General features: G+C 44.7%; 1 protein-coding gene across 3 annotated transcripts; it reads right to left on the bottom strand.

The window, feature by feature from the left end:
• Positions 1–5136: 5136 nt before the first annotated feature.
• On the bottom strand, positions 5137–25791 carry setd5 (SET domain containing 5). Of its 3 annotated transcripts, none has more exons than XM_079186610.1 (24): positions 25593–25791; positions 22193–22295; positions 21542–21804; positions 21151–21209; positions 20870–21057; positions 20614–20652; positions 19840–20130; positions 19159–19307; positions 18920–19037; positions 18704–18813; positions 18175–18424; positions 17450–17533; positions 17118–17279; positions 16649–17035; positions 16271–16531; positions 15002–15119; positions 14522–14751; positions 14240–14296; positions 13637–14122; positions 9635–9912; positions 8938–9059; positions 8688–8776; positions 7261–7800; positions 5137–7024 (listed from the first exon to the last, which is right to left on the bottom strand). In XM_079186610.1, exons 1-24 carry the CDS (start codon positions 25661–25663, stop codon positions 6986–6988), a joined length of 4494 nt encoding a protein of 1497 aa, XP_079042736.1. In that variant the 5' UTR covers positions 25664–25791; the 3' UTR covers positions 5137–6985. The 3 variants fall into 3 exon arrangements, with proteins under 3 accessions (XP_079042736.1, XP_079042737.1, XP_079042738.1); XM_079186611.1 differs by having other exon boundaries at positions 21542–21795; XM_079186612.1 differs by having other exon boundaries at positions 21542–21774.
• Positions 25792–26352: the final 561 nt, after the last annotated feature.

Below are 26352 nucleotides of genomic sequence, written 5' to 3'. Positions count from 1 at the left end.
GTGTGTGTGTGTGTGTGTGTGTGTGTGTGTGTGTGTGTGTGTCTGTGAGTGAGCGTGCACCTCTGTGTCTCTCCACGGCTAATCTCACACTCTGCATAGGCAAACTGCATTACATGTTTGGTGCACAGTTATGGCTGCAGGCTGAAAAACCTCTCATGATTGCGGCGCCTTACACTCTCTCAAAACATTTTTGATTGCATGTTTTGTACCGTCACTGAGTGCCAGCTGACTCCTCACTCACTGCTCTTAACCGGCCGGTTGCATTGCCTCAGCCGCTACTCTGTGCCACTTGCTCTCTTTTACTGTTTTGATGGTTTGGCTAAACGCTGACAGCTAACAGAATACCAGTCCACGTACTGTTTAGTACACCGTCGTCACTCAGCTGCTGCTATGCAGGCAGACAGCTTGGGGAGTTTCATTTTGTTTTGGGCTGGATTGTAGGCGTCGGGGTGTTGAGGAGCGCCACTGGACTGTTACTGATCAGCACTATCAGTGTTGACCAGGCCCCATCCCCAGGACACACACACACACACACACACACACACACACACACACACACACACACACACACACACACACACACACACACACACACAGTTGTGGCTCTCACTGGGGTGCTGCTAACTATATTTGGGCTTGATTTGTTGTAGGACAAGCATTAAACTGTCAATCAAATCACTAATTCATGATCAGAAAGTCATCTGACAAAATCAGCCAGCATGAATACAGCTGCAATGCTGCTGTGCTGCTTGATCAACTATATACAGTAATAAAATGATTTCATATGTATTCAGTCTTGAAAGAATATTGAAAAATAGGTTGTTTTGGGTTGTGAAAGACACTGTGTGCTTTCAGGTTTAGTGTGGATGTAATCTGAGAAGACCGATTCATTTGATTCTACCTCTGTAGAAGTAGCATGTACACAAGTACATACAAATACTTACATTGAAACAGGTTACAAAGTGATCCTACAGTCATGTGCCACGTACTGTACAGGCTCCAGCTGTCAGGCTACTGACACAGATAAACTCTATCAATTAATACTTCAACATGTAACCCAACCCTCATGGAAACATCTCCTTGCACACCGCACAAATCTCTCCGCTCTTTTTCAGTTGGTTAGCCCACGCTAGCCGCCGCTATTTATAGCCATGACAGAGCGGCTAAAAGATGGGTACAGGCACGGTACATCAGATGAGATTGACGCTTTCTTTGTTGTGGAGCAGCGTGTCCAGACTGCTGGCTGGATTGGGGATAATAACAAAGCTCATTGTATACATATACATATATATAAATACATACATCTAAACGTGACAGTGAGGGCCAGCGTGCCGGGTGAGGTGGAGCGTGAGTTTGTGCGATAGGACCTGGAAGATGGTGAACTATGGCTGGGCAGGGCGAAGCCAGAGGAAACTCTGGTGGAAGCTCATAGCGGTCCTGACGTGCAAATTGTTAACATACACAAGGAAATGTGTTCTCAATTGTATATGTTATCTATTTGTATTGTCATATGCAGGCTTTATAAAGTTAATTCAGGTACTGTGGGATGGACAAAGAGAACAGCCAATAAGAGGTGCTGAAGTTGACATCTGTCAATAAAGTTTTACTTTACAGTGGTAAACTAGCAGTGTGTGCGTTCTTCCGCCTGCGCTGGTCCACACTGGGTGTAGCATCCTGATGTGTCAATCAATATAAGAATATTTGGAATAAATTACTGGGATTGGACCCAAATGCAGAGCGTTGAGGAGGAAACAGGATTATTTGAGAGATCTATTGAAGTCTTCAGGTGAAAGAGTCCAAATGGGTGAGCAGGAGGTCAGGCAGGGCCAACGAGGGACAGGTGGCACTAATCAGGGCGGGGCAGACCTCCAAAATAGGCGGGAAAACACACAGAGGCAGGAAGTGAAGTGATCTGAAACGAAGCGAAAGGTGAGTAACAAAAGAAAATTCCACCAAATTGTTGCCTTTTCCATCCCTGTGACATTACAACATAAACTAGCATTTAACATACATGTATAGTTCATTATTTTATCAAGTAAAGTGTCTTGCACTTTGTTCTTATTGCAGTTTGAAGATAAATCATATAAAACTTGAAGAAAAACTACCTAGAACACTGCAATAATAGAGAGTGGGGTCTGGCCAAAATCCTAACACTTCACCATGAAATATGATTACAATATTCACAAATCTTGTTTTCTTTTATATTATTGTGTGATTATATTTCTAATTTACACATCAGAAACCAGTTGAGTTCTGTTACGTCTGTACACATTTGGGAAGTCACATGATCAACAGGAAGTAGCATCAGTCTCCTGAAGGCTAAATGTTCTGTATTTGTGATCATATTAGTATGACTGAGAATGTCAATCTCAACGTACAGTCCTGTTACCTACATTATTTCTTCAATGCTATTATATATTTAAAGGTTTTGGTAAACCACTTGAAGAAGTGTCAGCCCTACTTTCTGTCTTGTTACTAATATCTTCAATTAAAAAAAAACTTGTATTAATGTATTAGATACAGTGCTGTAAAAAATGAATGCTTAAGTTACAACATGCAAATTGTACCGATTTGGCGGAATGCCTCAAAACAGGAACCACTAAGCATGAATGATATGAATTAAAATATGGAGCAGGGCAGACTGAGGCTGTCTTGTCTTATTGTGGACAGAAACTGCAGAGCAGTTCCTTTTATGATCATTCATTATTATTGTAATATCACAACCAAATGAAACCCTTATTGTCCGACTCAAACTGGGACCAGAGCAGATCTGGACACCCTGGGGGTAAAGACTGGATCCTTGTGGAGGCGCCAGGAGGTCCGCTGGTTCCTCAGACTAGTTGTCAGTCTGCGCGGTCTTGTTTGTGAGTGTCTATTGTAGCGTGAACGGTTGCGTATTGTGAACATCTCACCATTTTATGACTAACAATGCCAAGTCGTCACCCAGGGAACTGGAGCTCCTCTGGTAGCTTCTGTCGTCACACGGTTCACGGACGGGGGAAGAGGGTTACATTGTTCTAAAGAACCAGAATACTTTGTTTGGTTTCAGCCACTTACAAATGGTAAGGCCGTGGTTTTATTAACGTTTTTCACACAATAATCACATACAACAATTTCAATTCAATGAAACAGTCTTAGTGCTACGAGAACTAATTCTAACACTCCTACTGTAATAGGTTCTTTCTATTCTGCTTTCGCTGATTTGTTAAAGAAATGTAATCCAGCTTCTACGCTGGAAATCTCTCCTCTCTCTCTCGCTCTCTTTCTTTGACAATCCTGCTGTTTTCAGGCTCTGTGAGTTTTTTCTTTTATCTTTTTTTCATGCCGTCTTCTGACAGCAGAAGGGTCTTCTATTCCACCTCTGAGGGGATAAGACCCCTAAGGGTCTATCAAATAAGTCTCTCCCAACGTCTACTTCCGCGGAATCGCCTATTTTTTTCTTGTTAAATAAGTATGATCCAGTCTCTACCCTGGGAATCTCTTTTTTCCTCTTTTTCTCCATCTCTCTCTGCTCTGTTGTCTCTTTTTATGCTGTTCTAAGGCTGGTACCTCCTTCAGGTTCATGCGTCACTCACATAAGTCCTCTAAGTCAGGCACAGAATGTAACTGGTTTGATCCCGTTTGGAGTGACTATTTTACATAAGGTCAGTGTTGTGACAGAAACACTGACCTGGTTTGACGACACTGAGGACTTTGCTCTCATGCTGCTCAAGTGGACGACAAATACCTTGGAAATGCTTTTCAGGTGAGAAGCTTTTTTTGAAGATTGATGTTGCTGTAATGACCAGCTGTGACCTCTAGGTGGATCTCAGCTTCATACAATTTTACAAACACAAGCTAGAGATCTAGGTCATTTAGGGGATGTATGGCTTTCCAAGCTATATTTACAATAAAGGGGTTCCTGAGCAGTTTCCAGAAGAGAAGTGCTCGCCATTCAATTGCCAAAAGAAATCGCCAAAAGTCAAGAGTTTTAAACACAAAATCACAGCATGGATTCTTCGTTTTTCGCTCTCTAAATGAGGGATTTTTGATCATTTCTATCAATTTTCGAGTTGTAAGCGTGTAATCTGTGTAACAAATACCAAAAATCACTAACCGAGACAGAATAATCTCAGCAGTAGTAAACCTGTCTATCGTGATGCTTTCACACACTGAGAAACCCAGCGGCATCTAGTCCTGCTCTGCATTATTCCCTGTAGCTCAATGGTTCCCTCTAGTGGAGAAAGACAATAGTGAGGATCCTTTTGGACAGAGACCAAATCGGAATACATCAATGTCAAGAAAAAAAAAAAAAAAGAGTTCAGTCAGGAATGATCGATGAACGGGATAAGTGGAACAAATATTTAAATGTTACAGCGTATGAAGAAACTCATTGGGATGTTATGATTTCCCATTTATTAAATTCCCTGAAATAATAATAATAAATCTATATATGATAAATGAGAAGGCAGATAGAGAGGGCACTACCAACAGGGTTAGATGATTTCTGTTCATCCACTGGATTAGATTTGTTCTCAATTAACAGGATTTCTGTGAGCGCTAATAGAAAATGTAGTTCAAGGGGTTATTTTTCTTCCGTAACATTTCTTCTATCTATCAGGCATGTAAACATCAATTATACACATTTAGGTGTTTACTTTACTACTTTGTCTATATGCATGTGTAGATTTCTCCTAAATGCACCAAAAGCTACCATTAGATAATGCCTCATTTGCATATTTAAACATAACATTTCAGAAAACTTGTAATAGAAAAAACAATTACTTATTTTCAGAAATCAACTGGGTGATATCTATTTGTTTTACCTTATTCACCTGTTGTGTCTTCAGCATGTATGTCCGGATATAAACGGATGAGAAGCCCATCGAGCTTCGCATTAACCAGCAGGCCACGGAGTCCTGAAATACATCTTGGAAGATAAATAATTTACTTGTCAAATAGATGAGATTTCTACCACAGAAATGAAGTGGCGAGGTAAAAACTGAAACATTTTCCATGAAGCACCATTTTCCTCCCCACTGCAGTGACGTGTGCAAAACTTCCTAAAGACGACACATGAAAATGGCAGGTTTTCAAAATACATTACCATCATGATCATTTTATTATCAAAATGCATTACATCTCTTGCTTCTTTAAATCTTTTGGGGGTGAAGAATTGAAATAGTTACTATGATCTTTGTAAAAATAAAACAAACCCGACAGAGCGATCTTCACTAAACAAAGAGAAAGCAGCGTCTGTTTCTCTTTTTCTGGAGGAACCCCATCTGACAAAGACCCGAAAAACAAACTTCATGCGGTAAATTCAGTGTACTATATGTTCTCCATACAAGTCTATATCACATTTCCTTCTATACAAGTACACGTAATCATACATATTGTCCTAATGTGTCTTTTAGGCTTTACTTCTTTCATTTTAAGGTGCTGGTTCATTTTGGGTCACAACTTTATTATTCATCAATCTGTCAAACATTCATGGGACACGAGTACCCTTCTGTGTGTTGGTGGAGGGGGGGCAGTGGGTGGGTGGGGTCCAGTCTCATGACCGGGCCCTCGGTCCTTGAAGTCTTCCACACGGGCACGCCCGTATTCCACATCCGGTCCAAAATCAAAAGTCTCAGAGGGAGGAGAGGGAGGAGAGGGAGGAGAGGGAGGAGAGGGAGGAGAGGGCGACTCCTGCGGCCGCCGGCTGTCAGCTTAGCGCTGGCTTGAGGTCCCACTGCAGCTGTCAGGAGAACCGTCTCTCTCTTACAAGTCAGTTTGTGAGGATTAGAGTTAAAAAGGAAAAATACAAATACAGCATTCTGTGGAAAGGGAAGCAGCCCTCAGGAGAACATAGCAGCTGTTTTGTTCCTAGATTTTATAAACAAACTGCAGGGTAAAAACAGGTACAAACAGTCAAACCCAACATCTTTAGCTCAGAAATAAAGTGGGATCACTTCTCTTATTTGTTCCCGCATCCCGTCACTAGAATATATGATTCATATGAATCTTAAGAAAAATAAAACTGATGTAATGACAAGATGAATGCAGCCATATGTGGGGAACTTAACTGGATTTCAAATTTATTGAAAAAACAAAACAAAAACAAGAATGCAGCACCATGAATCATAAGACCTGTATGTCTCAAGTACAATATCAGAGGTCTACAGCCAAGTAGTCCTAATGTGAAATCAAACAGTCCAGTGGGGATGAGAACCGAAACTAAACAACGGAGAACCCAGAGAGAGACAGAGAGAGACAGAGAGAGACAGAGAGAGACAGAGAGCGAGACAGAGCGAGAGAGAGACAGAGAGAGACAGAGAGAGAGAGAGAGAGAGAGAGAGAGAGAGAGAGAGAGAGAGAGAGAGAGAGAGAGAGAGAGAGAGAGAGAGAGAGAGAGAGAGACAGAGAGAGAGAGAGAGAGAGACAGAGAGAGACAGAGAGAGACAGAGAGAGAGAGAGAGACAGAGAGAGACAGAGAGAGAGACAGAGAGAGAGAGAGAGAGAAAAGGGTTTGTTTTCATGTTTGTTGAGAATATGGAATGATGTTCAGGGAGACCCCGTCCTCCCCTCTCTAATGCATCTTTAGAACGGATGATTAACATGTCGCTTGAATCGTTTCCCCTCTTTCCAAATCAAACACTTATTTACTGCAGCACAGACTCGGCCACTCGCCAAATCAAAAAAACGTAACGTTGACACAAAATAATAAAATAAAAAATAAAACAACTCTTGCTTTCAGTTACATATGCGTCTCAGCATTTATCCAACCTGGGTACCATGGCGACAGGTACGGCTTTTTTTTTATAACTTTGTACAGACATTTGTGTGGAAGTTTTTACTTTCCGACATTATAGAGCCTGTTTGCACAGTCCGGCACATGAGGAAACACTGGGGACAATTTCAAGTTACACGTGATTTCTTGTTTGTTTTTTGTTGTTTTTTCAGAACGTGTCATCCAAATCACTTTTTCCACTGATTCCGTAATGATGTCCAAAGTCAATGATTAGCTTTGTGCAGAATGTGGTAATTTGTTTTCTTTTTTCTGAAAAGAAAGAAAGAAAAGACAGAAAATAAGAAAAGAAATCCGTAAAGAAGTCCTTGCTCCTCTTAGGTCTGTACATTTCCCCTCCCCAAACTCCCTGAGCCCCATGTCACCGCAGCTTTAGGGGTTGAGGAGGTACGCAGCTTCATACACACTCACACGCACACACTCACACATACACACGCACACACACACACTTGAACAAGGTCCTAAAAGCTTCCTGACTGTGTCCTTACTCCGGGTCCCTGGAGGGGGGAGTGCTGGAACTGACTGAGGCTCGTCCCTCTCTGTGGGTAGTGTGTCGGTCCGCTGGCCGGCAGCAGCCTGGAACCAGCCTGCAGCGCCGCCTGGCCCGGGCTGCCCGACTTCAGGCTGCGAGATGCCTGCTGCTGACTCCCTCTGCAGGCCTGGGCGCCCGAGTCTGTCTTAGTCTGCCCATGGGGCCTGGGACCCGGGCTGGGAGCCCCCACCAGGCAGCTGCTGTTCAAAAGACTCGCTTTTAAGTGGCTGCTACCGTAGCCGTGGCCTCCGTCCACGCTACTGCTGCCACTCTGCTGGTGTAGAGAGCCCGTTGGCGGCCGGGAGTCTGAGGAGGAGGCGGAGGAGGAGGTGGGAGTGGGGGTGCGACTGGGGTAGGAGGATGGAGGGTGGTCCTGGGACACGTGGCGTGGGTAGAAGCTCTGGCCTGATGAGGGACTGTAGGAACCCCGGAATGGAGAGTTGGAGGTCTGCTGGAGGAATGACGGGCTGTCGGTCTGCCGGTGGCTCTCTGATGACTGAACACACAGAAGAGACACACTCAGTCTTTGTAGTGTGGCCCGAGTCTACGGCTGCTTTCATTGTGATGTCCAAGACTCCCATAGCTCACTAATGTCCACATGTAAACTGCAGGTAGTTACTAACAATGAGTTTATGTACAATCTGAAACTTAATGTTTTTAGTCTCACACCAACTAAAAACATTTAAAGACCTTTAAGGACAGACTTCTGTGTTCTCTACCTGCAAGTTGAAAATATGAATGACTTTCCAACTTATAATTAGCACTTGAGTGTAAATGTTATAGGTCAAAAAATAGTTCTAAAGTTCTAAACCAAAAACACGGACGACTCCCTGACCAGACAACGTTGTGGTAGCAACCTGTCAATCACAGTAGCCCCGCCCTAAAGCATAATCTGCTTTATGGTCTGTTTGACTCTAAATGGACCATCATTTACTAAATGAACATCATGCTGTGTTGAAGAAGACTTGAAACTAGAGATTGAGACCATAAACTCATGTTTACAATGTTTACTGAGGTAATAAATCAAGAGAGAAGTAGAGTCATTTTCTCATAGACGTCTATACAATCAGAGGAGTCGCCCCCTGGTGGACATTAGAGAGAATGCAGCTTTAAGACACTTCCTCATTGGCTTAACTTTTCAGTCTGTGGGTGACACAACAAATCCAAAGGAAAATGCTGCCAAAATGCATTGAAGATATGATCATTAAAACCAACTGAAACAGACTGGCCTCATCAGCAATAAGTCTGAATCAAGTGTCTTGAATGCAAATAACAGAAATGGACACTCAACAAGGCCAAGGGTCATCAGGCAGCTTGAATACTAATATCAGTGAAATACTGATGGTTGGGGAACAGGTGATAGAACTGGTCTGTACAGGCTACCTGGTGTGAGAACACAGAGGGACTGTATCCGTGTGGACTCTTCATGGGAGAAGCCATGGACGCCGACTGCACCTCATACCGATCTGCATCTGAGAACACAGAACACATGTTATCATTAGGGAGGTTAAAGCACAACATCAATAGCTGTGGGTTCATTTCCATCGATAGTTATCCAAAACAATATTATTTTTCTTTTTTTGCCAACCCCATTTCTCTGCAGGGATCCCTGAAGTTTCAAACGTGGTCTCACCAGATTCCTTCTCTGTCGAGCCGTCACTCCTCTTGTAAACCCGCTCCATCTTGATACTTCTTAGCACTCGCTCCAGAACCCCCTGACCTTCCCTTAGGCGTTCAACAGTAGTGGGGACCATCCTTGGAAAAAACACAAACCTAAAGGTTATCTGCAAACTCTCATCACGACCAAATCCAGACTTAACCCTCTGAATCCCAAAACCTCCGGCAGGATTGAAAAGCATGTTTTCTTTAAACAATCCCCAGAACTACACTGTTTACAACAGCCAGAATCTGTAAAAACTGCATTATCATCAGATTTTCATCTTTCCGGCAGTCCTCGAACACATCATGTGTGATGAACGCTTCCCTCAGAAAAAACAGCCAAAACAAAGCTTAAAGTTGTTATATTTCATCAAAAACATTTGATCCAAAATGTTTCATTTAAACCATCAAATAAACCGTTTACTCTAAAAAGTTGCTGTAAAAAACAAATGACGCGTTCCCGAGGACGCCAGCATTGATTTGGCTGAGACCGGACAGGAGAGGTTGTTTGAGTTCTCTCTACTTCTATCCATGTGCTGTTTCCATAGAGGAGCAGGATCTTTATATTGCAGTGAAAATAAAGGTCACAGAGGAAAAACGCCCCGAAACTGATCTGGATTCAGAGGGTTAAGAACTTCCAGGTGATGAGGTCATTGTTCAGGGCTTCTCACCACTGGTTGTTGCTGTCCTGGTGTCTGGGCTGCAACGAGCCCTGGTGGTCTGGAGGACTGACCTCCTCTATCTGCAGGACGGAGGAGGTATGGGCCGAGGAGGAGAAGGAGCTGTGCGGGGAGGCTGTCGGCTGTATCTGCTGATGGCAGTGGGGGGAGTCCTGGCTGTAGTGGGAGCAGGGCCGGGTGGGGGTGCTGCCCAGCGACGAGCCGCCGCCGGCCGGCTCCGAGTCGCGGCCACCCCCCTGCTTCCTTTTGCGGTACTCCAGCAAAGACACCTGAGGCAGCAGAGGGAGGAGAGGCGCCATTAAACACCCGCTGCTGGAGGACTGACACACAAACACGCATCACGGCATACACTCTGATGCCGGGGCCGCTGACGGAGTCACACCATTCACCAAAACTGCACTGAGTGATGGGCAGACGGCATGCACCACACCGGAGAGGACTCACCTGGAAACAACTATTCAACATGACAAAAAGAAAACACACACACACACACCGTAATCACCATGGAAATCACCGTTGACATGAAAATGACACCGTGTGCATCTCCATTCCACTAACACACTCGTAGTCATGAGAGGCCTGTGCTGTGGAGCACGTCATGTGTTCTGGATGCACGGTTAGTAACATTTGACGACAGAGCAGGCAACTTTGAACGCACCACGCCATGATGCAACCACGCTGAAACAACAGCTACACACACACACACACACACACACACACACACACACACACACACACACACACACACACACACACACACACACACACACACACACACACACACACACCTCCAGTATTGACAATGAGAATGAGAGCACTCATCCCAGCTTAATGTCGTCATGGCAGAGAGAAGGCTTGTGGGAACAGAGAAGGGTGGGGGGGGGGGGGGGGGGTATATGAAAGAGGCAGGGGCGGAATGATGACCACACAGTCAGATACTGACGTGGATGGACCTCACCTGAAGCTCTGCAGTAGCAGAACACGACAAATAGGGGAGACTGCAGAAGGCAGGTGATGTTCAGCTGACATTTTATTCTTCTGGGTTCCCATACATGAACCTGCGTATTGGCCGATAACAGCGTTAATAACAATAAATATATATTTTGTTTTTGTAACAGCTGTATACCACTAACCCTGTACGGATGGGATTGCTCACATACAGTAGTTGTATAGCCTGGCTCAGGTTCAACTCTTTGCAAAAATCAGAGAATGAATGTCTCTTTTTTATATCTAGATTTTTCATTGCTAAATATTGCTATGTTGCGGACATGTTGCTAGCTCTGGCTAATGACTCACTCTCTTCCAGCACCTGTTTGATTGGTACTGAGCATGTGCTGCTCTGAACAAGGATGAGACAGAAGCCAGAGGGCTCTCTCCTGAGCCGCGTCCATCAATGATTCCAGACGCAGCGATCGAGGAGCTGATGATGGCTGTAGCTAAGGAGTGAGCCCTCTCGCTTCTTTCTCATCTCTGGTGAGAGTTGCACATGCTCAGTATGGATCAGGTAGCCAGTGACACCTGTTGTTGTGTTTCCTGTGTAGCGTAAATGAGCTGATAAACGATGTGATAACGTGATATCAGATCGGTGCATAGACTCACATATTTCTGATACTAGTGTCAGAACAACTAGCTAAAACAACCACCAAGGACTAAATATGGAAGATGTCTTCAGTGGAGACATGACTTTGACTGTCCTGCCAGACTTGCCAGTGGTTTTTTAAATCACTTTTCACATGCCTCAGTTATAAACACAGTATGTGTCTGTAAGAGCCAGCCTCCTCACACATCAGGTCAAACCAATTCTACAGCTTTATGAAGAAGGTCTCCCATTGTTAGCCTGTTGCAGACCATCAAACATGGCTTAAAAGGAAAACTATGCTGAAGAACAACTTGAGTTTTATGTTTGTAACTGTGACTGCTGCGGTGTCGAGCAGGGTTATCAATGTAAGCTAAAAGAAAAAGAATTATCGTAAACTGGAACTAAACAAAAACTGTATCCTTGAAGAAAAACTAAATATTAAACAAAAATTAGACAAATGAAATTGCCTGGTAAAAAAAAATAATGAAAACAAGCTTAGTTTTAATTTTTGTACTCAAATATATCACTACTGGAAAAAGGAGACCGCGTGACTTTCGGTCAATTCATTGAACCCAGTAAGTGAGCGGACTTGACGTTCCCTTGTTTTCCACATGTGGTCGAGTCTTGTAGAATTAAAGAACAAGAACAGGATTTTAATATTGTAGTAGATCAAGCTATTCATGTGTGCTAGTGAGGGAGTCCTCACAGATTTAAACATTAAGGCCCTTCCTACATACTCCACCATGTATTTTGTATTGTATTTGCCTTATATGGACCCTGAGTCTGAAATAAAGTTGATTGATTGATTGTATGTTTACTGCATATACCTGGCGCTAACAAAAACAAACTACTACTACTGTAAAACTACGAATATAAAAACTAAACCTGAAAATGAAACTAAACTAAAATGAAAAATTGAAAAGATACAACTAAAATAAAACAAAGAGACGGATCGATTCTGGCTGAACTCGAATCATGAGTCACGTCGGGCTGATTGTCACAGCGTGTGATTCTGTACACAGAAGTAAAGTCGAAAAATGTATATCCGTTCGTTTTGAAAGGAATCTGAATTACTAATCAGCGCTGAACAATAAGAGTAGCTGCTGCAAGTGAATGTAGCGACTCAAAGAGTTAAACATTGTTTATTTCCGGGGCTGATGAGGGAGGAAGCTGAGGAGTGAGCCATCTCTGTTAATATCGCCATGCTCAGTCCCGACCGGGCACTCGCTTCAATTATTTAGTTGGACAGGTTCGAGGATTCATTTGCCGAAATAAAGTCTAAACATAAAGTTGTTATTTGATAACTGCTAAACTATTTGTATCGGCGAAAGTTCAAATGAAGTTCAGGCAGGTAGATTTCTGACCCCCGTGCTGACCGGGTAAGTAAAAAAAGAAAGAAAAAAGAACATTACCGGTGAACCCTGCTAATGTATTTTTTAGCAAGGTAGAGTCTTTAAGACTGTACACCTTGTAAGGAAAATTTATATTTGAAATATCTAGGGGGCATCTATGGAAGAGCCGGACTTTATTTTCATGTTTTGTTGCTCCTCTCAGAATAACTCGCCTCACATGTCTGACATGTGATGACTTCTGATTTACAGGTCTATGATGCGACTCGCTGCATTAACGCGTTCGCTCAGTTTACCGTTCCCCTGAGCCCTTGTGGTGATGCATGTCTCGTAGCCTGGCTTGTAGTAGAGGTGGATGGATGAGATGGAGCAAAGAGGCGTGGGCTTCACCTCCACACCGTCAACACAACTGATGAACCATCAGTTGTTGCTGCTCAAAACTAAAGAGTCGTAATTCAATGCAGGTCGGGTGGAGGGGGGAGGGGGGGCGGAGCTGTCGGAGCATGGGGTGGGTGTTGTATGCAGATGCAAAGAAACAATATTTACATGCACACTTCTAAAGATGTAGTTGTAGGGAGAATATTCACCATATTTTGTACTGGCTTGTATTCACTTCTTACAGCTATAGCCTGGTAATCTGGCTTCCCTGTCAGCAGACTAATGGTATGCTGGTTGGCCCTCTGCCTTGGAAGAAAAGTGGAAGAGAGACTTGGCAAAAAGTGTCAAGGAGCAGCGAGGGGGGGAGGGGGAGGGGGAGGAAGGGTCAAAGCTACAGAGTCGAAATCATTTCAGATAGAAACATAAAACGGTTAAATAAGTTTGTTTTTTTAAATGCCTGTTGCTTTTGGATTTGACCACCTGACACAAAACGGACCAATTGAAATATTTACGACAAAGCAAAGGAGCAAACACAGAGCAAGGGGGAAAAGCACATCATGAGGTTTGGCTTTTCACTTGAAACATATCACACTCAAAGTCATTCGTGCTGGAGAAGAACAAATAAAACGCTGATTTAAAAAAAATGACTTTCACATTATCCTCGTCATTAAGATGTGAAGAACTTGCCTTCTTCTTTTGCGGTGGGTTGCTGGTGTGAGGAGGCGTGCCACTATCCGGGTAGCCTCCTCCATAGTGAGGCTCGCCGTAGGGCGACGTGGAGCAGGGGCCCACGTCTCCCAGCGGCCCCTGGCCGCTTATGGAGCTGTGGAAGGACTCCGCTGGGGAAAAGCCACCTTCGGACTGGGAGAGGTGGCGGTCGGTGGCCACGGGGTTGCCCAGGTTTGCGTTGAGGGGCGAACAGGTGTATATGAGGTTGAACTCTGTCCTGAAGGCCTGCTCTCTGTTTTGGGAGGTGAGGTCTGAGGGAGGACAGGACGCTGGGTTCAGGGAGCATGTCCCTACAGATGATGGACCCTGGGAGTCGTGGCCTGAAGGGCCTCCAGGGAGGGAAAAGTCATCTGAGGTCATCGCCACCGAGCTCTCCAAGCTGGAGGGGAGGGACAGGTCGGGGAACTGAGGACGAGGGATGTCAAAGTCTGTCTGAAGACACAGCTGGAGAAAGAACAGAGACAGAGAGTACAAAGTGAATGAGACAACATTGACTAGTTAATAGCATAGAACTGTTTGTATCTGCAATCAGGAGGTAGTGTCAGAGAGACAGGAACGTACCTCGGGAGAGATGGACTCTGGCCGGTGAACAGGCGACGCCTCGGGGGACGATATGTTCTAGAGAGCAGAAAGAAAAAGCTCTTAGAAACGTCATATTGTCAAACACATGGTGTGTTCCAAAGACTCATTACCATTTCAACAGTCCGACTTTCACTTTCACTGCTAGTCACCACTTTGGATTTTCCAAATTGGATGTTATTAGAGAATACACATGCACCACGTGAGCTCTGACGGACAACTGTCTCAGTGAATCTAGGTGCGTCTCTGTGGCTGTGCCCTCACCTCGAATTGCAGCGGCGTGTTGCAGCGGCTGGCGGGCAGCGAGGGCATGGGTGAGTAGACCAGGCCGTTGGGCAGCAGGGAGCCGCAGGGGTTGTGGAGCGGAGGGTGGAGGGAGTCCCCCGGGAGCGGCGGCGAGATGGGCGACAGCGGGCGAAGCAGGTGGTCCGAGGGTGCGGGTGTCGTCTCCGCTGCGTACTTGGAGCGGCGCTTCTTAAACGGTGCGTTGACATCTGGGATTTTACAAACGTGAATAACACAGGTGAGTTGGACCAAACAGGAGAGAGTACACTTCTAGTATCAAGAAGGTATCGAAACAAGACGAGAGACATGCTTCTAATCTGGACTGCAACCTTCACTTAGTTGTACTTTTAGTAATAATACCACCCAGTTCCTTAGTTCTGATCTAACGTTCATTCTTCCTCCAGCTTTGGTGCTTTCAGAATAAATGCGTCATCCAGATGGAGGTGGGGATGTACGTACCGCTGGACAGGGGGTTGGGGGTGGACCTGCTACTGGTACTTTGCTGGGAGGAGGTGGACTCTGTGCCATCCTCCACACTGGCTGAACAGCTCTCATCCTCCACCTGCTTTATCCATCTCTGTATCGAAACAACAGTAATGTCGGGTTAACAAAACTAAAGTGTTTGTTTAGAAGACATTTAAAAACATCTTCCTTAAACTTAACCCAATCTCTCAGAAAAGTCTTAAGTTGTATAATAGAAGAATGGTTTGGCTATAACTTAACATATTACAAGGTGATTGGAAGTCACAAGTATTAACATTTTTAGGTAGAATACATTTTATGACCAATTTAGGGTATAATGATGGTAAAAACAAGAACTTTAAATTCTTCTGACAGGTCATTTTTCACCAAAACAACAGCATACGGTGCAAGACCGTAGGAGTTAAAAATGGGATTCAAGAGACATTTTCAGACAATTTAAAGGGATAGTTTGAGTGTTTTGAAGTGGGGTTGTATGAGGTTCTTCTCCATAAACAGCGTATTACCTAGAGTAGATGGAGATTAAAGAAACAGATAGGAGTAGCAGCACAAGAGCAAATCAATGTACTGCTGTGGACGTCTTTTAGATAACTAAAATTCTACATGAAGAATATTGTATTTAAGATGTTCCTGGCGGAAAACTGAAGCCATTATCTAGGCTCTCGCCAAAGTCATATGACTCCATTGACAAAAACTGCAATTCTACCTTACAGAACACGGGAGTTGTGGATCGAGCACTTCCTTGTCAGGTTAGCTTTTTTGTGTTATTGTGTGACTCGGGTGTTTAAATGGTTAGCCCGTATTCACCAAAGTCACACAATATCACAAACCAATGGAGGCAGCAACAGACCAGCTACTCCTGTGTTCTGAGAGGTAAAATGGTCTGGTGGCTTTGAAGAGAGCATTGATGGATAGAACAGCTTCAGTTATCTGTCTGAAGGGATCTTTTTAGGTATCAAAAATAAGTTTTGCTGCTGCCCTCGTCCAGAGCAGTACATTGATTTGCTCCCATGCTGCTACTCCTGGTTGTGTAATACACCGACTATGAAGAAGTACCTCGTACAAAGCCACTTGAAAACTCCCGAACTATCCTGCTCAGGCTTCCAACTTTTGGTAAATTGTTAAAGGACCTGCAGACAAGCTTCTAATACTAGCACTCAATGTGAATCACCATGGATGACATTATTCATTGAATATTTGTACAGCCGTGTCCTCCATCTCTCGACAATACCTCGCGGCATGTCTCACCTTCTTGTAGCAGCCGTAAGTGCCGTCCATTTGGAGCGGGCGGGGCCGGCGTCTCTCGGGGTTGAAGGGGGAGCCAAAGCGGACGTAGTGTCTGGGTGCGGTGCAGATGAGCGACGAGTGGGAGAGGCCCGGCAGCATGTTGAGGGTAGTGGCCAGCACCGTGGGGTCAGTGGTTATCCGTAGCGGGCGCTCAACGGGCACCTCTTGGTGGACCTTCTCCCCTCCAGGGACCTTGTCATTTAACCACTCTGTCACCAGGTACTGAGAACAAAGACGCATCAATGATTAACTCTGCAGTTGATAGGAATGTACAACATAAATAAGAAAGCTTATTGTAAATCCTACACTTCATTTCTACAAGGTCTAGGGTCCTCTAACCTTTTTGGTCTTGGGGTAACGCAGGTTGCCTCTATTGATACAGTTTAGACCATGGCCGTCTCCGTCTAGGAGATGACCCCCCAGACCGCTCTCTCCGTGGCCGTGTTCAGAACCATACGGGCCCTGAGATCCCTCCTCATCCAGACAGGCACCCTGGTCGGCTGCTGATGGCGGCGCTGCCATCGCTGCCGCGGCGGCTGCTGCCGCTGCTGCTGCTGCTTGCTGGGCGAGGGCTTGGCGCTGCCGCCGGGCTCGCTGGGACGAACTAGACCGGTAGCGAGAGATCCGACTTTTGGGCCGAGGCTTGGTGGGTCGTGCGGGTTTAGGGGGGGCGATGGGTGCGGGCAGGTTGGGTAATGAGGTCTTTTCTTCAGTAGACGGCGCGTCCTGAAAAAGAATGAACAACAAAACAAATGTATTAAAAAAAGATGAACAGATATGGATGAACAACCGGACTTCAGTCACTGACCATCACATAGCTGGAGCGCCGTGTGCTGACCCCCACTCCGACATTGTGGGGTGTAGGAGTGTTCCCTGCAGGGTTTCCCGCCCCGTCCTCACTTTCCACGCCCTCCTCCTTGACTTCTGCTCCTCCCACTCTCTTGCGCCTCCTTTCCAGGTTGTTACACGTCTACGTGAAAAAGCACAGACACAAGAGAGGAGTTACACGGGCAGAGAGTTACCGGAAACATTTTCTCTTGTACTGATGTATTATGCTGGAATTGGAATCTATTGTCACAGCAAACACAAATGCTAAATTAGTGTAACAGCTGTACTGGGAGAAAAGTTAAAATGTCGTACCCTTTTACTGGAGATGGCCACCCCGTTTTCATCCACCTCTCCTTCCTCTCCCTCCTCCACGTTCAGCTCATCCAGCGGTCTCTCCTAATAGCACATGAGGAAAACATGCTATATTAACATTTTCAAGCACAGTTTTTAGAACACGTTTCCCGTTTGCGGACACACTCATATGTAATGGAGTTAAATCTAAGGATCTTTGTTTAACCTTAAGGTAACTTAAAAGTATTGATCGATCCCTTCATTCAAGGCTACATCCAGCCCAATACATTTTTGTTACACATTTGTTTTGTGCTTGATACTTAAGATCTTTCTCAGTCGTAGAGTTATGCAGAATTTAACTGCACAACAGCTGCTGGTATAGACAACAAGCTCAACAACGCCTATAATCAGTTCTCCATGTTGAATTAACCTGGTAGTCCATTGATAATCAAGGCTGCTGTTCTTGTCTTCTGGCGGCGTGATGAATCAGGGAAGGACACGTCGTTACGGCTAAGACCCAATCAAGTAGCGAATGCAGATCTAAATGTCATCATTTTCAAAGGTCTACGTCTCTGCCTTTGAGGCAAACCCGGAGTTTTTTTTACTAAAACTGCGTCGGTAGCAGTTCCATTTTAAGGGTTGTAGAACACTAGTAGTGTGGAGGCTAGGTGTAAATGTAGCAAAAGATATGTTTTAAAATGGAAACGTAGTAGGGTGGATGTGGCCTAAGCTTGACACACACACACCTCTGTGTCACTGGTCCCCTGCAGTTCTTTGGCCTCCTGGTGCTGGTTCAGGGTCTGGTTGCTGTCACCGGCGAGGCCGCTCTCTAGCTCTCTCCTCCGGGCTTTTCTCCGCCGGGTCTCAGCACCTGCCAGAGCGGAGGGCGGCAGCAGCGAGGGGGCGCTGAGCAAGCTCTCCCTGGGGCTCAGGTTGTGCTTCTGCACCGGGCAGTTCTGGTTGCCCTTATGGCAGGCACAGTCCACTTTGTAATTACTGAGGGTTGTTAAGAGACAGAAAGGATTAAACTGGACAGAACACAAGACATCCTAAAGCAGCAACAACTGTTGATGTAAACCAAAAGCAAACTCCTACTTGATTCACTCCTGATACCAACATGTGTTTCTAGACAGAACATAGACCATTACCACTTATACTTGAATGTGGTACAGATAGTTGGATTTGACCTGTGTTACTTTCTATGGATGGGAGCTTTCTAGTGGCTGGGTCACAGGCAGGTGGAAAGACGGATAAGGGTTTAGGAGCAGTACTGACCAGCTATTGAACTCGTAGTCAAATCCAATGGTGACCTCAGCGTCCTTTGTGATATGACTGACGGCGTAGATACACAGGTGGATCATGCCCTCAGCAATCACGTGCCGGACCTGGAGAAGGGACCAGATGCGCGAGTTATCTCAGTTAAAAGATTCTACGATAGCAGCCTGACAGAACTCACAGCTACGCAGAAAGGCATTGAGATTGTTGGCTGACCTCGGCGTTGGGTGTACAGGACCTCCTGATGAAGCGGGCGTCATTTCCAAAGGTCCTTGCATCGACACACATCTCTACGTCATTAAACTTCGAGTAGAACAGCACAAAGGGGTAGGGTCTGGGGAAAAATATGACGACGGTGGTATCAACACTGGGATCTCTGTGAGCGTCTTTGCACCCAAACATTTAAAAAGCATATTGCGGAGAAACCCAATGATACAAACACCGTGATGTCTTACTTTTTGAAGAAGTGCCCGTTGACTTCAAACTGCTGTTTGAGCATGACCTTCCCCCGATATTCAATGATGAGCGTGTCTGGTTCCAGGTTCTTGGCTGCGCGTAGGATCTTCCTGTGTTTCTGCACTCGTGTTACCCGCCCCAACTGGAGCTGCGAATGTCACATCACACACCAGTTATTTGCAAATGCAGAAACATTTTAAACATGTCATACTAACGCATAATTACACAATTGTGACTGGTTATTATCCATGCAGGTGCTCCATGCTCGTGACCAGAGGCAGTCTCAAAAATTCCGCGACTATTAATATTTGTCCTTGTTTCTCGCGATATGTTCATTTACTACATCTCACGTAGAACAAGCAGTCAGTACATCGAGTATATTCCATATATTGCCCACCTCTATGCCCAAAGGGTTTAATCAAACAGTTAGAGAAAATATGAAGATATACATTGCCTCATCGTGTAAAAATATCGAGGTATTATTAAAAGCCGTATCGACCAAGCCCTCAGGGCAAACATGCAAAATCAGTAACTAAGATGTAATCTGACTATATCTCATGTGTTGTTATGGCCTTAATGATTACATAGCATCATTTGCAATGGTACCGTTTGTTGCACATGCACACATTGGGACATACAAGCTGAATCAATACAGAGTTTGGTTCAGGACGTGGGCTGACCTGCATCTGTGAGCCCAGCACAGTGTTGTTACAGGCCAGCTCAGTGCGGTTGATGGTGTCCATGGCGTCGACTGAGGCGTGGATCTGTGTGGTGGCGAGGGGCACCGCCGTGTTGCTCTCTGCCTTTGAAACAGTGGTGCTGGCGGCGCGGTGAAGCTGGAGGAGTGTCTGGACATCGGCGCTGTACTGGTTTACCAGCGCCTCCTCGTACTGGTCCGTCCACTGGCGGATCCTGCTCTCCCATCCCTCTGCCGTGTTCTCATCCAGCACGCTGGCCTCCGTTGTTGAGTTCTAGACAGAGGACAAGACAGAGCGGGTTAAAGCATGAGGCTGATGGCACCGAGTAGAACTTTAAGGAGACACATCATCCTCATTGTTAGGCTCTACTTGAACATGTTTACATGCTTTAATGTTCAAAAAACTATTTTTCTCACACTGTCTGTGATAATATACCTGTATTCACCCACTGTCTGAAACGCTCTGTTTTAGCACTATTTAGTTGATTATTTTAGTGCCATTATAGGCAGGGAATGACTGTTTCTACATACAGTAGAGCTGTGACATCACAGCCTCACAGAAGTCCTGATGGCTCGTTTAAAGGAACAGTTTCTGAATAAGAGCCGTGTGCGTTTCTCCGTGGATTGAGCCTTTTGATGCTTTCACGGTATCTATATAGCACCTAGACCTGCTTTATAACCAAAAGAAGACAGGGAGATCTGACTTTCTACAATATGGGACCTTTAACATAAACGTAGGATTAACTCCAATCCTCACCTTCATCCTCATGGACTTCCTAGAACCCTCTCTGAAAGCCTGAGAGAAGGAAGATGAACCCATATCAATACATGGACATGTAAAGCAGCAACTGTTCTGCAATCAGTAACATTGAGGTAATCTCAATGGGGCGTGCTTGTGGCAAAGAAAATAACAGCTCGATATTGGGCTTTGAGCTTATAATTTCCTTTAATCTGTCAATAGATTTGTTTGCTAGACTCATCCTGATTCACTCTGCTTCCACCAGTTTGCATACCTTGACTTTCTTGCCCTTCAGTGCTCCGCGGGCCTTCTCTGTGCTCTTCTTTCTCTTTTTGGACTTGCTCCTTTTGACCCGGTTGACGGTGAGTTTGATGCTGGTGGGCGTATGCTGGGTGGCGGTGTAGGAGATGGTGGAGGGCGACACCTCTTCGTCACCACTCTCGGTGGCACTGCTCTCTCCAGCTACAAACAACCACAAACCATGGTCACCAGATAGCACTTTACAGACTGCTATGGGGAAATGATTGAACCAAACAAAGACAAAAGACATAGTACCGGAGACATTTTCGGGTTTTCTGTGTTGGCCTTCTGCTCCTTTCCGCCTGTCGAGTCCCCTGCAAACCAAAAAGGACATAAAACCCATCGGCACATAAATGGGCCATGTCTAAGTTTGAGGAGTGACCAAAGCTAAATTTGAGGTTTAGAAACAAAAGTTTTGTATTTAATAAAAACTAAATTGTGATCATGTTGATGCTGCTACAATCTCACCACACTGGGTCCTAATCATGAGCAGTGAATGTCATTTGAAAGTCTCAAACAGAGATGTATGGATAATAACTAGACTTTCAAAATGTTCCACCTGCTCTGTTCTTTCTCATGAATTTGCGAGACGGTGTGGTTGTTACACGCTCCAGGATCTAGACTTGGCGGGTGCTTCTTCGCTCACCTGCAGTTGTCACACTTGATGAGCAGGCCGTCCGGCGTCAGGCTGCAGTGACACCAGCCGGCCACGGCCCCGTCCTCCTCTGAGGAGCTGTCGCTGTCGGCCGAGTTGTCCTCGGTGGCGTCGTGGTAGCGGGAGCCGCGTACGACGCCGTTGAGGTCCATGCGGGGAATGATGGTTTGGGAGAGCGGGGAGGCAGGTGGGGTGGGGGGAGGGGGCGCGCCATAGTTGTGATCCTGACAACACACAACGGAAGACTGTTGCATCTTCAAACAACGTGGGTGTTCAGGCAAAAAAAGGGAAACGGAAAATGGAGACGAATGAAAATGAGGGCAAAAAAAAAAAAAACACAGGTATGTGAAACAGTACAGCTGTTAACAAAGGAAGTAGCGTGTGGTTACACAGGACTAACAGTAGGACAGACATCCATGTCTTCAATCAGACTAGAAGCACTGGCAACCCTTAGTTTTACTCTTACTGCTCCATTTCTATAGAACACAGATTAGAAAACCAGAAAAGACTTAAAATGAGTTATTGTTTTAGCTTTTTAAATGTTTCTACTTGTCTATGTTTGAGTAATAGAGAGTAACACATTTGGTATAATAAAGACATGCTAAGATTAGAATTGATTGGAGGAGAACTGTATGAACTCACAGCATATGGTAGTCCCCGATACCCATGATTCTGTGCGCTGCCACAGCTGTGGTTGTTGTAGTTTTTTTCATTCACGGCAGGACTTGCTTCAACTGACTCAGGGCTGAAAACCCCCCAAAAACAAGCATTATTATGAGGAATGACAAAAACAAGTATCACATGTATAAAACATTTCATCTTTGCCACTATGCTTTTTCCTGGGCTGTTTTGTAAACAATGGTTTCAATAAATACATCAGTCGGTCACTAGATGGCGCCACAACCCTGAGGTTGCTTTCCAGCCTCAGAGAGCAGATTTTTAGGAAATGGAATGTGGGAGGCCATTATGTTATGCAACTCCTTTTGCCCTTTAGCTGAGATCTGGCCAGACAGTGCAGAATCGTGCCCCCCCCCCCCTTGCCCTCCAAATCTTGAACAGTTAAAAATGTCAAAAGAATCCAAACGTCTCATTTAAACCGCTGGGTTCTGCATATCTAAGTGGAGACCGTGTATCTCATCACGTGATGAATGGAGCCTCCTGTTTGGAGGAAACTATAGGGGGCCTGTGAGGGAGGGAGGGAGGGAGGGAGGGAGGGAGGGAGGGGGAGACCGACTGCATTCCACATAACCTAGGGGCTGAAGTGGAGAGAACACGATACAAGTCTACCTCGATAGGTATGCATCCACAGGGGCACCCCAAAATGACAAAGGTATTACTTCTACTTGCATTTACTTACACCATTTAAATACTAATATTATTTAAAAATATTACAAAACAGCCCATAACACAATGACTATGCAACCTATTAAATAGGCCCTATTTTATGGGTTGCCTGCAGCAAAACATCAGTGTCAGTTAGTTCCACCTCAAATCCATTAGGGAGAGGTGTGTTTGGGGAATAGTTTTCTTGTGTGTGATATACATAGCTTCATGTCAAAGACGTAAAGCGGTCGGCACTTGACCGTAATGGCACCTTACTGTCCTCAACCCGTCTGTGCTGAACCTCCCTCGGTCTGTCTGCTGTCACCCGTCTGTCCTCGTCCCTCATCTACCTGCATTTTATCCTTGTTCTGCTGTGCAAGACTGATATGTTTTGAAAGTGTATAAAGTGTCCTGAATGATGTTTCTACTTGTATTCATATTCTCTGCATGCTTATAAATGATGAATCACTTTGTAGTTTTAATCGTGTGCTTTTTTTAGCTTAACATTTGTCCAGGGACTACAGATGAAGCCTCTTGGCATTTACAATGATGTTTTAAGAATATGCACGGCCCCTACCAAATAAACATAACAGCAGTTTCTATGCGAGTGTATGAACACAGTGATTGGTGGTGAAACTATTTGTTCCGTCACTACATTTGGCATAAGAAATAGCTGTGCAGGACAGTTGCACTCTGCACCCAGTGCTATGTAATATCACATAACAGGAAGTGATTGCTTCAAATGAAGTCACAACTGCCTTACTCATTTTCTGGTGATATGAAGATAAAAGTGATCACTGAGATGTCTGAATCAGAAGAGACTTTGGTGGGGTAAACAAAACGCCAGTAGCCGTCCTTGTGTTTACCGTCCAGCCCTGTACAGGAGTCAGGATTACATTAGACGCGTCTGGGCTCATGTGCAACCGGCCTGACTGAAGCATCACATACAGCATTTCCTTTATTTCTGTCTGGTAAAGCACTTCCCATCTCTTCAGGTCTCTCCTGCAGACTTATATAGTATATTTATCACAACCCAAAATGCTAGTTTTAGAGAAACGTGTACAAAAAGGGGAGGGCTCAGCGACGTTGCATGGACGTATTTAGTACTTCTAAAGGGAATAACTTGAGCTCTTTTGCATTAGCTGGGAATCCCCTGGGTCCTCCTTAAAAACCACTGGAGGTTACTGACCCCAAACCTCTAATGGAATGGGAAAGGAGAGCCCCTACTACTTCATTTCATAGTTCTGGCCATTGACTACATGTGGCTGTTTTGTTATTGGGTCTTTTTTCACACATAGAAACACAATAAACAAAGCGCCTAGTACCATTACACAAAATAACAGAAATAAAGACAGCAGATTCATATATAGAACTACCAAGAACAGTCCAATGGTGCCAGTCGACAGTTATATTAATACTTTTGGGTATTGATGAGGATATTTTGTTTCCCCCAACCCGACTGCTAAGAGGCAAAAACAAAAGAACAGAGTTTGTGGTCAGACAATCACGTATGTCGCTAACAAACCCCCATATTAAACTTTATCTTCAGCACTTAATTACGCATGAAGACGAGAGTGAACACACCATTGTTGTTCATGGTAAAGCACCACTGCATTTAAAAGTGGGCGCATGCCCCCAAGATACAAACATTCTGGCAAAACGTTTGGAGAACTATGCAGCATATTCTTGGTCAGCAGATCTTATTCACATGCAAGTCACTTTATTTGTGTGATCTACCAGAAGGAGTAACAGGAAATGACAGATACCTCCTGAAAATATTAACGGTAGCAGCAAAAAAAGCAATTACTCGTAAGTGGCTACAAACCGACCCACCTTCAGTAGAAAATTGGATTGAAATCATTAAGGAAAATTCACGATATGGAAAGACTGACTTTCCTTCTGAGATTAGGAAAAGACGCATATATAGCAAGATGGACAAAATATTTGTCAGAACAAGAAACTTGGCTGGTGACCCTCCCGAACCGCACAGGTTTTTTGACTCTGTTCATTGTTGATGCTCATTATCTGTTAAGAAGACAGGTCCTCTCTTCAAACAGGATGCTACTTCACCTGTGCAAATCTAGATCCTAACATTAATAATGCTGTGTATAGAACCCTTCCAATATATATTTTTGATATCTGATCCTGAAATGATGGTTGACACGAGTGACGGACAATGTTGTTGGCGTGTTGCATGGTTGTTTTGATGTATTTTGTTTTTCTCTTATTTATCTATTTATGTTCAATTAGATTTTTCCTCCTGGTCTTTCTTTGCCAGGTGCATGATTTACTATTATTATTCCTTTACTTGTTTGGGATTTGTTTTTCCTTGCTACAAAAAAACCCTTAATATATTGAAGTATTAAAAAAAAGTGGTGCACAACTACATACGCACGGTAGGTCAAAGGTCAGGTGCTGCTCAGCATCATGGGACATTCCTGTTTCTGATTCAACATTGGCCGTAGTTTGCTTTTCCAGTCATCTCCTGTTATTAATAGCACCTGCATTGCAGCAGCTATTCGGGTGGAGTAGATGATCAGGTTAAACGGGAAGTCTGTTTACAACCTGAGGTACTTGTTCCATTTGAGCAACGTCGCCGCATCCACAGACACACTAGCGAGTTAAGTTGGGGGGGTAAGTTGTTAGTAAACTGATGGGCAAAACCGGAATAGTTCTTGAAGATGAGGGCACAGCCGCCCGGCCTGTAGCCAGTACTTACTCTGATCCAGCAGCCATATCTGAGTAAGACGTTTCAGGTGTGGTGACTCCCAGCGCGATTACTATGCTCATGACGTCCGGCACAGCGACGCGTAGGAGGGGGGGAAGAGGGGGGAGGAGGGGGGAAGGTTGAGGGGAGGGACAGGATGGGATGGGATGGGGGGGGGGGGGAGGAGGAGAGGCAAGGGGGGGAATCACAGGGCCCCAATTACAGCGACGGACCACTCCAGAGGTGGGGCGCCGCCGAGCCGTAGCCCACGGCTCACGGTCATGGGGGACCTGAGGAGAGAGAGAGAGCAACACCATCAGTCTGGACCTGGACACGCACCAACTTACTGCTACATGACTCACTGTGTCATGTGCTGCGATGGGTTAAAAAACAAAACTGCACTTCACTGGCCACTGTGTCTTTAACTGTGCACTCCATACATTTAGGATTGATGCATCCGACAACTGATATTATGGGTAATTTATATCTTTATTTACATTTCACATATTACATTTAGTGAATGGATGACGACATTTTGAAGAAATATTAGTCAACCTTTAAAAAAATAAAAGACAAATATAAATTATATAAATATAACAAAAACAATCACAACACCATGACAGAGCGTGAGCAACCCGATAATCAGAATGTGTGATTAAGTTTGATCTCCACTACCAATTTGATTCATGCAGGGCTACTCTGGGATGAATCAGCCAGACTGCCTTTTGTTTATGTTTTTAATCTGTGTGCTTTTATTGAGTTTTACATACAT

The sequence above is a fragment of the Pholis gunnellus genome (genome assembly GCF_910591455.1).
Source record: "Pholis gunnellus genome assembly, chromosome: 3".
NCBI classification, from domain to species: Eukaryota; Metazoa; Chordata; class Actinopteri; order Perciformes; family Pholidae; genus Pholis; species Pholis gunnellus.
Note: the sequence above shows the minus strand (reverse complement) of the source record. Positions and strands in the feature narration are given on the sequence as shown.